Source organism: Salvelinus alpinus, chromosome 2 (assembly GCF_045679555.1).
Source record: "Salvelinus alpinus chromosome 2, SLU_Salpinus.1, whole genome shotgun sequence".
Lineage (NCBI taxonomy): Eukaryota > Metazoa > Chordata > Actinopteri > Salmoniformes > Salmonidae > Salvelinus > Salvelinus alpinus.
Genome location: NC_092087.1, coordinates 84,587,786 through 84,602,416, shown reverse-complemented (window position 1 = coordinate 84,602,416; position 14,631 = coordinate 84,587,786). Strand labels below are relative to the sequence as shown.

Here is a 14,631-nt window from a genome sequence, read left to right as displayed (position 1 = left end):
GGTAGACTATGAGCCCACCAAATCAATTGATCACGAACAGCGAGCGGCACATACCTACAACCTTCCAGGCACTGTGGAGGCGCAGGTTCCTCCCTTAGTGCCCGCTCGATGTCCGCGTCCACCTCCCATACTACCGGTGCTACCAGCTTGGCAGCCGGAATGACGGGAGTAGGATCGATGGACCGGTCATCAGTGTCATATAGGCGGGACAGCGCGTCAGCCTTAGTATTGAGGGAACCTGGTCGATACGAGATCGTAAAACGAAATCGGGTGAAATACATGGCCCACCTTGCCTGACGAGGATTCAGTCTCCTAGCTGATCGGATATACTCCAGGTTACGGTGGTCAGTTCAGATGAGGAAAGGGTGCTTAGCCCCCTCAAGCCAGTGTCTCCACACCTTCAGGGCCTTAACCATGGCCAACAGCTCCCGATCCCCCACATCATAATTCCGCTCCGCTGGCCCGAGCTTCTTTGAAAAAAAAGCACAGGGGCGGAGCTTCGGTGGCGTACCCGAGTGCTGTGAGAGCACAGCTCCAACCCCAGCCTCGGATGCATCCACCTCTACTATGAATGCCAAAGAAGGGTCCGGATGCGCCAACACTGGCGCGTCGGTGAACAGTGCCTTCAAACGACGGAAAGCTTCGTCCGCCTCTGCTGACCACTGCAAACGCACCGGCCCCCCCTTCAGCAGTGCGGTAATAGGAGCCGCTACTAGTAATTGGCAAACCCTAAAAACCGCTGCACCTCCTTTACCGTGGTCGGAGTCGGCCAATTACGCACGGCTTTGACGCGGTCACCCTCCATTACAACCCCCGAGCTGGAAATGCGATAACCCAGGAAGGAAACGTCTCGTTTGGAAAACTCACATTTCTCCGCCTTCACGTACAGGTCATGCTCCAGCAATCGCCCAAGAACCTTGCGTACCAGAGACACATGCGCGGCGCGTGTAGCGGAGTACATCAAGATGTCGTCAATATACACCACTACACTCTGTCCGTGCAGGTCTCTGAGAATCTCATCAGCAAAGGATTGAAAGATAGCTGGAGCATTCTTTAACCCGTACGGCACGACGAGGTACTGATAATGGCCAGATGTGGTACTAAACGCGGTTTTCCACTCATATCCCTCCCGAATACGCACCAGATTATACGCGCTCCTGAGGTCCAGTTTCGTGAAGAATCGCGCCCCGTGAAATGATTCCACGGCCGTAGCGATTAGAGGTAGTGGGTAACTGAAACCCACAGTGATGGAATTTAGACCTCGATAATCAATACATGGACGCAAACCACCATCCTTTTTCTTCACGAAAAAGAAACTCGAGGAGACGGGTGACATGGAGGGCCGAATGTACCCCTGTCCCAGGGCTTCTGTGACATATGTCTCCATAGCCAACGTCTCCTCCTGGGACAAAGGATACACGTGACTCCTGGGTAGTGCAGCGTTTACCTGGAGGTTTATCACGCAATCCCCCTGTCGATGAGGTGGTAATAGGGTCGCCTTTTTTTTACTGAAGCAGATAGCCAAATCGGCATACTCAGCGGGAATGCGCACGGTGGAAACCTGGTCTGGACTCTCCACCGTTGTCGCACCGATGGAAACTCCTAAACACCTGCCTGAACACTCATCAGACCACCCCTGGAGAGCTCCCTGTCTCCACAAAATCCTAGGATTGTGAATAGCCAGCCAGGGAATCCCCAGCACCACCGGAAACGCAGGTGAATCGATAAGGAACAGACTAATACGCTCCTTATGATTCCCCTGCGTAATCATCTCCAGAGGAATCGTGGCCTCCCTGACCAGCCCTGACCCTAATGGTCGACTATCTAAGGAGTGCACGGGGAAGGGGCGGTCTACCTTAACTAACGGAATCCTCAACCTCTGAGCGAGTCCGCGATCTATAAAATTCCCCGCTGCGCCTGAATCGACTAGCGCCTTATGCTGGAGAGAGGGGAAAAACTTCAGGAAACAAATTAACAAAAACATGTGACCAACAGGAAGCTCTGGGAGAGTGTGGTGCTGACTCACCTGGGGTGACCGAGGAGTGTTCTGCCTGCCCTCTCGATTCCCAGATGGACTCCTCCAGCACCGCCTGGAAGTGTGCCCTCTCCGGCCACAATGGGTACAGGAGGAGCCTCCTCCTCCGGTCTCCCTAGATGCAGCCCCTCCTAGCTCCATCGGGATGGGAGCGGGAGGGCCAGGAGGTGGAACTGACAGGATCCTTTCAGAACGTCCGCGAGCAGCCAGCAGATGGTCTAGCCGGATGGACAGGTCGATTAGCTCATCCAAGCTGAGCGTAGTGTCCCGACAAGCCAGCTCCCTGCGGACGTCCTCTCTTAGGCTACACCTGTAATGGTCTATCAGGGCCCTGTCGTTCCACCCCGCTCCAGCGGCTAAGGTCCGGAATTCCAGCGCGAAGTCCTGCGCACTCCTCATCCCCTGCCGGAGATGGAACAACCTCTCACCCGCCGCTCGGCCCTCTGGAGGATGATCGAACAAGGCCCGGAAACGGCGGGTGAACTCCGGGTAGTGGCCCTTCGCTGAGTCGGGCCCGTTCCAGACGGCATTGGCCCACTCCAGGGCTCTACCCGTCAGGCAGGAGACGAGGACACTCACGCTCTCCTCGTCCGAGGGAGCCAGCCAAACGGTGGCCAGGTAGAGCTCTAGTTGTAACAGGAATCCCTGGCACCCCGCCGCCGCTCCATCGTACTCCCTCGGAGGCGTGATACGCATAGCGCTGGCACGGGATTCCGCTGGAGGAGCTGGTAGAGTTGCTGGTGGGAGGGTAGGTGGGGTAGTAGGGAGACCACTCCTCTCCCAACGATCCATCCTCTCCATCATTTGATCCATCGCTGATCCGATGCGATGGAGGATGGACGTATGATGAAGGACTCTCTCCTCCATCGTGGGGAGAGGGGTGGTCGCTGCTCCTGCTAAATCCATATCGTGGTGCGGGCTTCTGTAACGTTTGGAGAGTGATGGGTGTGGAGTCAGACGCAGAGAGCAGAAGGTTGACGGAAAAAACACTTTAATGTCCTTTCGAAATGTAACCAGTTACAAACATGGGTGAAGCCTAAAACACAGGCGCAACAAACCCAAAACCATAGTTACTCAAATACCGGACAGCGAAAACCCAAAAGAACACAAACACCACATACGTCAAAATAACAACAAGCCCGCACAAACACCAGCGGGCTAAACGAACTTAAATAACACCCATCCCAAAACCCCAACAAGGAACAGGTTAAAACAATTAGACAAAAACAAACGAAAAGGAAAAAGGGATCGGTGGCAGCTAGTAGACCGGCGACGACGACCGCCGAGCGCCACCCGAACAGGAAGGGGAGCCACCTTCGGTGGTATTCGTGACATAAAAACAGTTCATTTTTTACGGTGACATCTTTGTTGTGGTCATATCTCAAACGGAGAATTTCAGCATTAAAGATTCCATCTTTAAATAACACAATATAACCAACTTTATTCATGAGGTCTTATAGTAAATGTACTATATGTGATAGTGATTTAAACATCCCATCCATACACCACACTAAACCTACACACAGTCTGTGTCTGAAATGTCATCCTATCATCCTACAGACAGCAAAAGATTTCAGACTTCACAGTATATATGCATCCTACTTAAGACACTCCCCTTTCTCTCCAATCCTTACATTTTATGGCTCTACAGGAAGCTAATAAAGAGGGTAACAGGATTCCAAACATTTATTACTCTCTTAAAAGAATCTGTCCTCACCTCCCGACCTCAACCCCTCTTTCTTCTAATACACAGATGTCTATCTGTCTCCCCTGTATCAACACATCGCTCTCCTCCATCAAACACATTCCAAAGCCTTCTGTCTTTTTACAAACTCTTTCTATTCAAGGCTTTGTCTCTATCATTTATTTAATATCTCAATGTTCAAAGTTTAGCCGATTCCAACAGTATCTAGGCAACACGTACGACGCTGCACCTTGGCCCACTTCTTCCGACGGCCTTTACAACCTTACATTGAGATCTTTACATTTGTCAGTTAAGTGCCTGCACCGTCTGTCCTTTCAAATTCAAATCCAAGTGTTTCAGTTGGGCAGTTAAGGTCCTGCAAGAACCCCCACCAACTTAAGAGGTTCCTCGATGAACCCCACCTCCTATGGGGTTCTTGGAATAACCTTTTGGGGGGCATTTTGAGTGCCAAGAACCCTAAGGTTCTTTTGAGAACTTTAAGGATCGTAGAAGAACCCTTGTTGAACCACACATGTTTAGTGTAAGAAAATCCATACGTAAATTGTTAAGATTGTAAGAAAAGTAATGCATGAAAACATAACTGTTAAATTAGATCTGTAAACGTACAAAACCCTATGTTATGACTATGAATGAACATTTACATGTTGAATTCTTACTTTATGTATCCTTTTACTCGGTTACAGATATCTGTTATACTTACAAACTTTTGTCAGGAACGTAGCTAGTCAAAGTTAGCCAGTCAATCAAGCAATTCCAGCCCAGACTTTAGTTGCTTTGCGGTATCATTTTCAAAACAAAATAAAAGTCTAGGGCCTTCAGCAAATTACTTGTGTTAGAATGATACTATAAAGACACAGAAGAGCCTTGTCTAGAATAACCGCCTGAGCTGCAAAATAGAAAGTAAATATGATTTAGGCTAGGCCTAGGGCTCCCAATTGGCGCACTGCATCTCAGTGCACGAGGCATCACTACAGTCCCTGGTTCAATTCCAGGCTTTATCACATCCAGACGGGATTGGGAGTCCCACAGGGCGGTGCACAAATGGCCCAGCGTTGTCTGGATTTGGCCAGGGTAGGCTGTCATTGTAAATAGGAATTTGTTCTTAACTTGCCAAGTTAAATAAGGGTTACGTTTAAAAAATGTAAATAATATATATATATTTTGTGGAAGGATGAAATAGTATGAATAAATTCATCAAAATAACGTTTTGGTTAACGGCTACGATTGCAGACAGGGCCCAGAGAATGGGAATGGGGCAATATTGAATTAGAAATTTACGTTATAATGCCCACAATCACAGCCAGTAGTATATACCAGGAATAATGAAACATTGATTGTTATTCTATGTTTGGTGAATCTATGAATTATGTACAGTGCATTTGGAAAGTATTCAGACCCCTTGACTTTTTCAAAATGTTGTTACATTACAACTTAATTCTAAAATTGATTAAATATATTGTTATGTCTCATCAATCTACACACAGTACCCCATAATGACAATGAAAAATACCTGTTTTTTTTAGACATTTTGGCAAATGTATTCAAAATAAAATGAAATATCACAATTACATAAGTATTCAGACCCTTTACTCAGTACTTTGTTGAAGCACGTTTGGCAGCGATTACAGCCTCGAGTCTTCTTGGGTATGACGCTACAAGCTTGGCACACCTGTATTTGGGAAGTTTCTTCCAATCTTCTCTGTAGATCCTCTCAAAATCTGTCAGGTTGGATGGGGAATGTCGCTGCACAGCTATTTTCAGTTCTCTCCAGAGATGTTCGATCGGGTTCAAGTCCGGGATCTGGCTGGGCCCCTCAAGGACATTCAGAGACATGTCCCAAAGCCACTCCTACGTTGTCTTGGCTGTGTGCTTAGGGTTGTTGTCCTGTTGGAAGGTGAACCTTCGCCCCAGTCTGAGTCTGGCCACTCTACCATAAAGGATTGATTGGTGGAGTGCTGCAGAGATGGTTGTCCTTCTGGAAGGTTCTCCGATCTCCACAGAGGAACTCTGGAGCTCTGTGAGAGTGACCATCGGGTTCTTGGTCACCTCCCTGACCAAGGCCCTTCTCCCCTGATTGTTTAGTTTGGCCGGGGGGCCAGCTCTAGGAAGAGTCTTGGTGGTTCCAAATTTCTTCCATTTAAGAATGATGGAGGCCGCTGTGTTGTTGGGTACCTTCAATGCTACAGACATTTTTTGGTTCCCTTTCCCAGATCTGTGCCTCGACAGAATCCTGTCTCGAGGCTCTACAGACAATTCCTTCGACCCCATGGCTTGATTTTTGCTCTGACATGCACAGTAAACTGTGGGACCTTATATAGACAGGTGTGTGCCTTTCCAAATCATGTCCAATCAATTTAATTTACCACAGGTGAACTCCAATCAAGTTTTAGAAACATCTCAAGAATGATCAATGGAAACAGGATGCAGCTGAGCTCAATTTCAAGTCTCATAGCAAAGGGTCTGAATACTTATGTAAATAAGGTATTTCAGTTTTTTTAAAGTTTTTTTTAAAACTATTTCTTGAAACCTTTTTTTGCTTTGTCATTATGGGGTATTGTGGGTAGATTGATAAGGAAAATGATTAATTGACTCCATTTTATGTAACATAACAAAATGTGGAAGAAGTCAAGGGGTTTGAATACTTTCCAAATTCTCTGTGTGACCACTGGAGTCTTTGTCATTCATAATATTTAGTGATAGAATATTTTGAAAGGTATTTCATCACTCAAAATCTTGCCAAAGCATATTCTGTATGAGGGGTTAATATGAATTTTAAAAAATTTGACATGATTTATATGAATCGGGGCATAAACATATGGACTTTGAAATTAATAAGGGAGAGGTTAAATGTAGGCTAAGTCTGGCATCAGCTTATTCCCACACTTTACAATAACTGTTGCAGTGGTCTTAGGTAGACTCCCTATAGGCTGTTCCCTCCATTGTGACACTGCTGCCCAGTTGAAGAGCTTGTGATCTCCATGCAGCACCACGCGCCTTAGTAAAAGCACCCCTCAGCCTCAGAAGACGCCCTTCTGGAGGCATGTAGCCACGGAGTCATTATACCCTAATGTAGACTTATTTGCCTACTAGCCAAATAAAGTGCAGAGCATGCATGATGCGTGCAACTCATCATTCCAACATATGTGAACATTTAATTCATCCTTCATTCAGTTCAGTGAGTCAGTATATCATCCATTCTGTCACTTGTCTGAGTTACAATAGGAACTAAATCAAAGAGAATAGAACAGTTTGATCCGTTTGTTTATTGAAATCCATGTGTGTATTCAAAATTATCTACATTTCCAAAGTTATTTAGCCTATCACTTTAATTATTAAATGCTTAATTTAGGCCGATCCAAATATAAAAAAATAGGCCTTCAACTTAGGCTATCATTGTGGGTACTGGTGTCTTGCGGGATAATTATAGAACTCTATTTGTGTTTCATAACAGTTTTTATTATAGGCCTCCATTTGGGCTCCCGAGTGGTGCAGAGGTCTAAGGCACTGCATCTCAGTGCAAGAGGTGTCACTATAGTACCTGGTTTGAATCCAGGCTGTATCACATCCGGCTGGGATTGGGAGTCCCAACAGGGCGGCGCACAATTGGCCCAGCGTTGTCCGTGTTAGGGGAGGCCGAAGTAGGCCGCCATTGTAAATAAGAATTTGTTCTTAAAACTGACTTGCCTAGTTAAATAAAGGTTAAATATAAAAAGAGACCCTAGCTCACTGGCCTCTAAATATAGCCTCTAAATACATTTTAAACAAAATAGTTTAAGAAGCACATGAAGTGGCTGGTAGGGAAAACAGATCAGGCAATAAGAATAGGCTATAGATAGTTGTAACCATTTGGGACCCCTTGGCTATTTAACTCAGGACAGGTTATAGCCTAGACTTAATAAATATAACATATATACTTAAAGGCTATAACGAGCCTACATACAGAGTGGAATTCACAAATACAACAGTCAAACTTCCTAATATAAGGCCTACAGTCCGTGCTCCCAAATACTGGAAAAAGTGTGATTCATTAGGTTGCATGACCACCACTGTAGCATCACATGGCTATAAAAATAAATTATACAATTAATAGATTCCCCCCAAAATGTTGTGATTAATAAGACTGAACTAGATCAAAGGTAATTCAATAATAAATATTGTGTTGCACCTTTAACAAATAGCCTAACAAATGAACATCTCTTGAAATAATTCAAAGACTTCTGACTGTCTTTATTAATACATCCTCTATATCTAATGGGCTTTGGCTGTCTGGTCTGAATACTTTCCTGAATGCTCTGTAGGTTAGGCTACTATGGTGAGCGAGCGTTGCGCATTTTCATTATTAATAATATTGATTACCCATTTATTTGTCTTTGTCTGCAAATCGTCCTCTTAAAATGTAGGCTATATCCTATAGGACCTTAAAACCTTAAATTAAGGTTAAAGAAAAAAAGAATAAGAATGACTGTGGTCATTTTTGTTTCTTTCTGTTCTAAATGGAGACAGCATATTCCATATTGGATTGTCTAAAAATGTGGGAAATGACCTTTTAGATGCCCATCAAAATTCTGGGGGAGGACCCCCAGACTATAACGGTCGTCTTGTGGTGAATGAGCGGACCAAGGCGCAGCGGGTGATGAATACATAATGATATTTATTAAAGCAAAGACGAAACACGAAGAACACTTGAGAAATACAAAACGACGTAGACAGACCTGGACTTGAGAACTTACAATATACGAAGAACGCACGAACAGGAACAGACTACATACACGAACGACAAAACGAAACAGTCCCGTGTGGTAACATATACGGACACAGGAGACAACCACCCACAACAAACAATGTGAAACAACCTACCTATATATGGTTCTCAATCAGAGGAAACGTCAAACACCTGCCTCTGATTGAGAACCATACAAGGTCAATTAACAATGACACTAAACATATAACAAACAACACAGACTGCCCACCCAGCTCACGTCCTGCCCCACTAAACACAACTATACAAAAGGAAAACAAGGTCAGGAACGTGACACCGCCAGGTTATGTAATGCCCGAGGTGTAGTGGATGAACAGGAGTCAAACGCAGGAGACAGAGAGTTCAGAGTAGCGTTCCAAATTTAATTCCCCCACACGGGTGCAAACACGACGCTACTCAAAAAACAAATGCTTCACCACAAACAGAGTGAGAAACACGGAAAATACCAACCAACACGATACCCAGAGACAACAAGAATGTACAGAGTGTACACACAACAATCCCGCACACCCAGCAGGCCAGGCTGCTGGGTAATAAAGCCCCACAAATCACCCTAACCCCAAACAGGTGTACCTACTCAACAAAAAGGGAGGGGGAGGAAAAGTCAGTAGCAGCTAGTAGGCCGGTGACGACGACCGCCGAGCGCCACCCGAACAGGAAGGGGAGCCACCTTCGGTGGGAGTCGTTACAGGTTATATCTGATCAGTGAAATGTTTGTATTGTATACGATGGTGGTACTGTATTACCCTCCGCCACCTTTACCGCAATGGATATTTTTATGTTTCGTTCACTACCAGTGCAGTAGGTGGCCGATATACGACAATAGGTGTGCTCCAAAAACATTTACATATTTTTTATAAGCACTTCAGTGACGTGTTGGTTGTCAGGAAAAGGCATCATGGGTACAGGAAGCCAGATCTGCATCACCATCTTAGACCCTCAGTACATCTAGTTGGTGTCAACCACAGAACTCACACTCTTCTGTTACACACAGCCAGTATAATGTATCCTACCAAACTCCTCTCTTCACTCTGGAAGTACACTTGATATTACCTTTTACATTACAATTCAGCTTTGTTCTTGGTGGTTTGTTCTGCAGAATCAATGTCAGCATGTCAGTCTCATAGTAAAATGTTTGTTCTTGATGGTTTGCTTTGCAGAATGAATGTCAGCATGTCAGTCTCATAGTAAAACCTTTGTTCTTGATGGTTTGCTTTGCAGAATGAATGTCAGCATGTCAGTCTCATAGTAAAACCTTTGTTCTTGATGGTTTGCTTTGCAGAATGAATGTCAGCATGTCAGTCTCATAGTAAAACCTTTGTTCTTGATGGTTTGCTTTGCAGAATGAATAGCAGGTAATAAAAAAGTAGGTGATTATGTTAATTGCCTGATACCACTTGCATTATCAGTAATTAGCATTATCAGTAATAAACAGTTGATATAAATAGGTTGTCTTTATTAAAGCGGTAGCACAACTTGACATAGGTGTAATCTACATAATAATTACAATCTTTCTCCTCTCTTTTGCTGTATAGTCATCTACTCTAACTGGGGCACAGATCTGTAGGTCCATGTGACATCATTAGTCATGTTGCATCAAGTGTCTTTAGGTCTTTGAAATGTGCCATGTAAGTTCCATGTCTTATTATAATTGTTCTAAGTAAGCTACGAGATGCATGTTAATGACTTAAAGAGGAAGGAAAAGGAATTTCTGTATAAGATACTTGTGTCCTGACTACTTTAGATATGAGTCAACCACAGAACTCACACTTTCTGTTTCTATGCACTGCCAGTCAGTTGACTTACAAGACCTCCCTCCTTCACTTCACTCTGTAAGTACTCTTGACTTGTATATCTTGAAAAATGGTGTTTGATAGATTTAGTGATAAACCATATATTGTGATAATGACAGGGTCCCATGTATCAATACTATAGTCATGATTATGAGAATTTAACAGATCTGAAGAATCTAGCTTAGATTGTAGGACGGCCGGGGTTGTTAAGCATATCCCAGTTTAGGACACCTAACAGTACAAACTCTGAAGATAAATGTGGGGCAATGAATTCACATATGGTGTCCAGGGCACAGCTGGGGGCTAAGGGGGGTCTATAACAAGTGGCAACAGTGAGACTTATTTATGGAAAGGTGGATTTTTAAAAGCTCGAACTGTTTGGGCACAGACCTGGATAGCATGACAGAACTCTGCAGGCTGTCTCTGCAGTAGATTGCAACTCCACCCCCTTTGGCAGTTCTATCTTGGCAGAAAATGTTGTAGTTGGGGATGGAAATTTCAGAATTTTTGGTGGCCTTCCTAAGCCAGGATTCAGACACAGCTAGAACATCAGGGTTGGCGCAGTGTGCTAAAGCAGTGAAAAAAAATCTTGGGGAGGAGGCTTAACATGCATGAAATCAAGGCTTTCAAAGCTTTTACGGTTACAGAAATCAACAAATGAGAGCACCTGGGGAATAGGAGTGGAACTGGGGGCAACAGGGCCTGGGTTAACCTCTACATCACCAGAAGAACAGAGGAGGAGTAGGATAAGGGTACGGCTGAAGGCTATAAGAACTGGTCGTCTAGTGCGTTGGGGACAGAGAATAAAAAGAGCAGATTTCTGGGAGTGGTAGAATAGATTCAGGGCATAATGTACAGACAATGGTATGGTAGGATGTGAGTACATTGGAGGTAAACCTAGGCATTGAGTGACAATGAGAGAGGTTTCGTCTCTGGAGGCACCAGTTAAGCCCGGTGAGGTCTCTACATGTGTGTGGGGTTGGCCAAAAGAGCTATGTAAGGCATTTTGAGCGGGACTGAGGGCTCTACAGTGAAATAAAACAATAAGAATTAGCCAAGACAGTAGTAGACAAGGCATATTGACATTAGAGAGAGGCATAAAGCAATCACAGGTGGTTGCCCTTTTTCTCTGGGTTGTTCAACCTACAAACAATTCAAGATGCTTCTTAGTGTTATTCTGGTGTGTTCAGTGTTAGGCGTCCCCATGTCACTTTAGTAATTGTCTCTCACATCTCACTGATTGACACTTCTCTATGGTTTCCATTCACACTCAACTCAGCAACTACGGCAATAAAGTGTGGACAAAAAAGCCAGGTGATGCTGTCTCCCATCAACACATTGTTTGAACAGAAAGTAACACTGACCTGTAGCACCAGCTGTCCTCTGAGTGACAACCCCACCTACATTTGGTACAAGAATGGACAACGTCTAGCATGGTTATCCAAGTCCACATTGTCAGCTAAGAGATATCATCCAGACAGCTACTCCTGTGAAAGGCTTTGAGGGTCTCCTTTCTCCTGCAGTGTGTGTGTTTTTAAAAATCTAAGATGACCCAATGCAACAATGGATACCATTACAGATATAACTTTAGTCAGTGTTTATTTACAGTACAGTGGAACTACTGTAACTAGTTGATGTACCTCCAATTGTTTGTTGTTTTTGGTCAGAACTGTTTCAACGTGACTTACACTCATCAGAGTATCTGTGCTTTGAAGGGCTCAACAGTGGAACTGCCCTGCACATATAGACACCCAAATATTCATGACGTTTTAAAAGCAAACTAGTATATTCAGAGAAACGTGATGAAGTGCTTAAAGCCCTGAACTTGGACACAGAGCATGCAGATCGTGCTGAGTACCTTAAGGCCCCCAAAAAAGACCGTGCGATTCAAGAGAAGGACTGCACCCTGAAAATCACAGACCTAAGAGAGAACGATTCTGCTGAGTACAAGTTCAGATTTATAACAGAATTTAGAGAATGGGGGTACAGCTTCCCTGTAACAACTCTGAATGTCACAGGTAATATATAATATCTACTACTTCTACAACTACTAATACAGGTAATATTACACAAACAGTTTAAGATATGGAGTCTTGGTCTATGGCACAGAGTACTGACAAAGGGATGTTTCTACACCTAATTTCAGGTCTGCAGGTGAAGGAGACTCCAGCCACAGAGAAAGGGAATCTGACACTGACCTGTAGCACCACCTGTACTCTAACTGAACCCCACCTACTTCTGGTACAAGAACTAAAAACATCTCACCAACTCAAAGACTCAAGAAAACTCCCTGATCCTAGACCCAGTCAGCAAAGAGGATGCAGGCAGATACTCCTGTGCTGTAGAAGGCTGCAATAGCCCACCCAATCCACCTACCTCATCCCCATATTGTTTTTATTTACTTTTCTGCTCTTTTGCACACCAGTATTTCTACTTGCACATCTTCATCTGCTCATCTATCACTCCAGTGTTAATTTGCTAAATTGTACTTACTTCGCTACTATGGCCTATTTATTGCCTTACCTCGTCACGCCAGACTTTCTTTTTTTTCTATTGTGTTATTGACTGTACGCTTGTTTATTCCATGTGTAACTCTGTGTTGTTGTTTGTGTCGCACTGCTTTGCTTTATCTTGGCCAGGTCGCAATTGTAAATGAGAACTTGTTCTCAACTAGCTTACCTGGTTAAATAAAGGTGAAATAAAAAAAAAAAAAAAAATACAAGAATCTCTTCTCTCCTGAAGAGACTCTCACTGTTATTTGTAAGTATTTGTAAATAAATTACTGTTTTAAACTTCACTTGTACTGTGTGTGCTCTTGTATTGAGTTGTGTTCTTTAAACTCACTCCTGAACTGGAAATACCCCCAAGCCGCACGAAGCTCGCTTTTTGCTGGCAGAGATTGTTAATAGTTTAAGAGGGATGTCACGTGTGTTTGCAAGACAGAGAATCTGAGATCTGATCTCCTTGCGAGCTAGTGAGGGAGCAGCAGCGTGATGCTGGTTACAATCTTCTTACCATTTAACTAGCAGCATACCAACCTGCATCCCACTGCTGGCTTGCTTCTGAAGCTAAATAGGGTTAGTCCTGGTTGATCACTTGATGGGAGACCAGATGCTGTTGGAGGGCCACTAGGAAGCACTCTTCCTCTGGTCTGAAAAAAAATATCCCAATGCCCAGGGCAGTGATTGGGGACATTACCCTGTGTAAGGTGCTGTCTTTCAGATGGGACGTTAAACAGGTGTCCTTGACTCTCTGTGGTCACTAAAGATCTAAATTCCCAATCTGGCCCTCAACCCATCATGCCCAACTAATAATTTCCATCTTCCAATTGGCTGATTCATCCCCTCTTCCCTCCCCTGTAACTATTCCCCAGGTCGTTGCTATGAATTAGAATGTGTTCTCAGTCAATTTACGTGTTACAATGGGGAGGCAGGTAGCTTAGTGGTTAGAGCTTTGGACTAGTAACTGAAAGGTTGCAAGCTCGAATCCCCAAGCTGACAAGGTACACATCTGTCGTTCTGCCCCTGAACAAGGCAGTTAACCCACTGTTCCTAGGCTGTCATTGAAAATAAGAATTTGTTCTTAACTGACTTGCCTAGTTAAATAAAGGTAAAATACAAAATATGTACTTACTAACACAATATAGGAAGTTTATTATAAAATTATTCATTCATATTAACCTGCCAACCACTATATGAAGAAGTTAAAAAATAGATACATTTAAATTGTACCAAGTGTAATGACCACCCAGAAACAGTGTTGCATCTTTTTTAATGGTATTCATGTTAAGAATCTGTGGCAAGACATCAGTAGATTTATAATGGAACAAATTCATGAAGATTTGACACAATTATGGAGAGATGTCCTGCATGAATTCTTTACCAACGATAAAAACTATTTGGATGGATATTTATATTTTTCGTTCACCCGCCGTACAGTAGGTGGCGGCAATACGCCAATAGGTGTAGTCTGCCATAAAACCTTAAAGAAGAACAAGACAACAGCAAATTGTTGACGAGGACAGCAGTTCATATCATACAAAGAAACAGTAGCTTCCACAATGGATCGGGTAAGTCTGGTTTTAACATTATATGCCCGCTGTGTTGTATAAAATGTCTAGGCCTAGTTTTCATCATCTTTGAACCTCCATATGCCTGTGTTCTGTTTTGGGCGGCAGGTAGCCTAGTGTTTACAGCGTTGGGTCAGTAACCGAATCGCCGAGCTGACAAAGTAAACATCTGTCGTTCTGTCCCTGAAAAAGGCTGTTAATCCGTTGTTCATAGGCCGTCATTCTAAATAAGAATTTCTTCTTAACGGACTTGCCTAGTTAAAGTAAATA

General features: G+C 43.9%; 1 protein-coding gene across 4 annotated transcripts in view; it reads left to right on the top strand.

The window, feature by feature from the left end:
• The window catches only part of LOC139544836 (zinc finger protein 271-like), a 174,335-nt gene that overhangs the window by 134,845 nt on the left and 24,859 nt on the right, over window positions 1-14,631 (top strand). Inside the window, exon 1 of one of the 4 annotated variants that reach the window (XM_071352020.1) lies at window positions 14,252-14,361. The exons of 2 other annotated variants lie outside the window; for them this stretch is intronic. In XM_071352020.1, coding sequence (XP_071208121.1) covers window positions 14,353-14,361 — 9 coding nt within the window. In that variant the 5' untranslated portion in view covers window positions 14,252-14,352. Of the gene's footprint in view, window positions 1-14,251; window positions 14,362-14,631 lie in introns of those variants that run through there. One more of the 4 variants, XM_071352027.1, reaches the window with a different exon arrangement.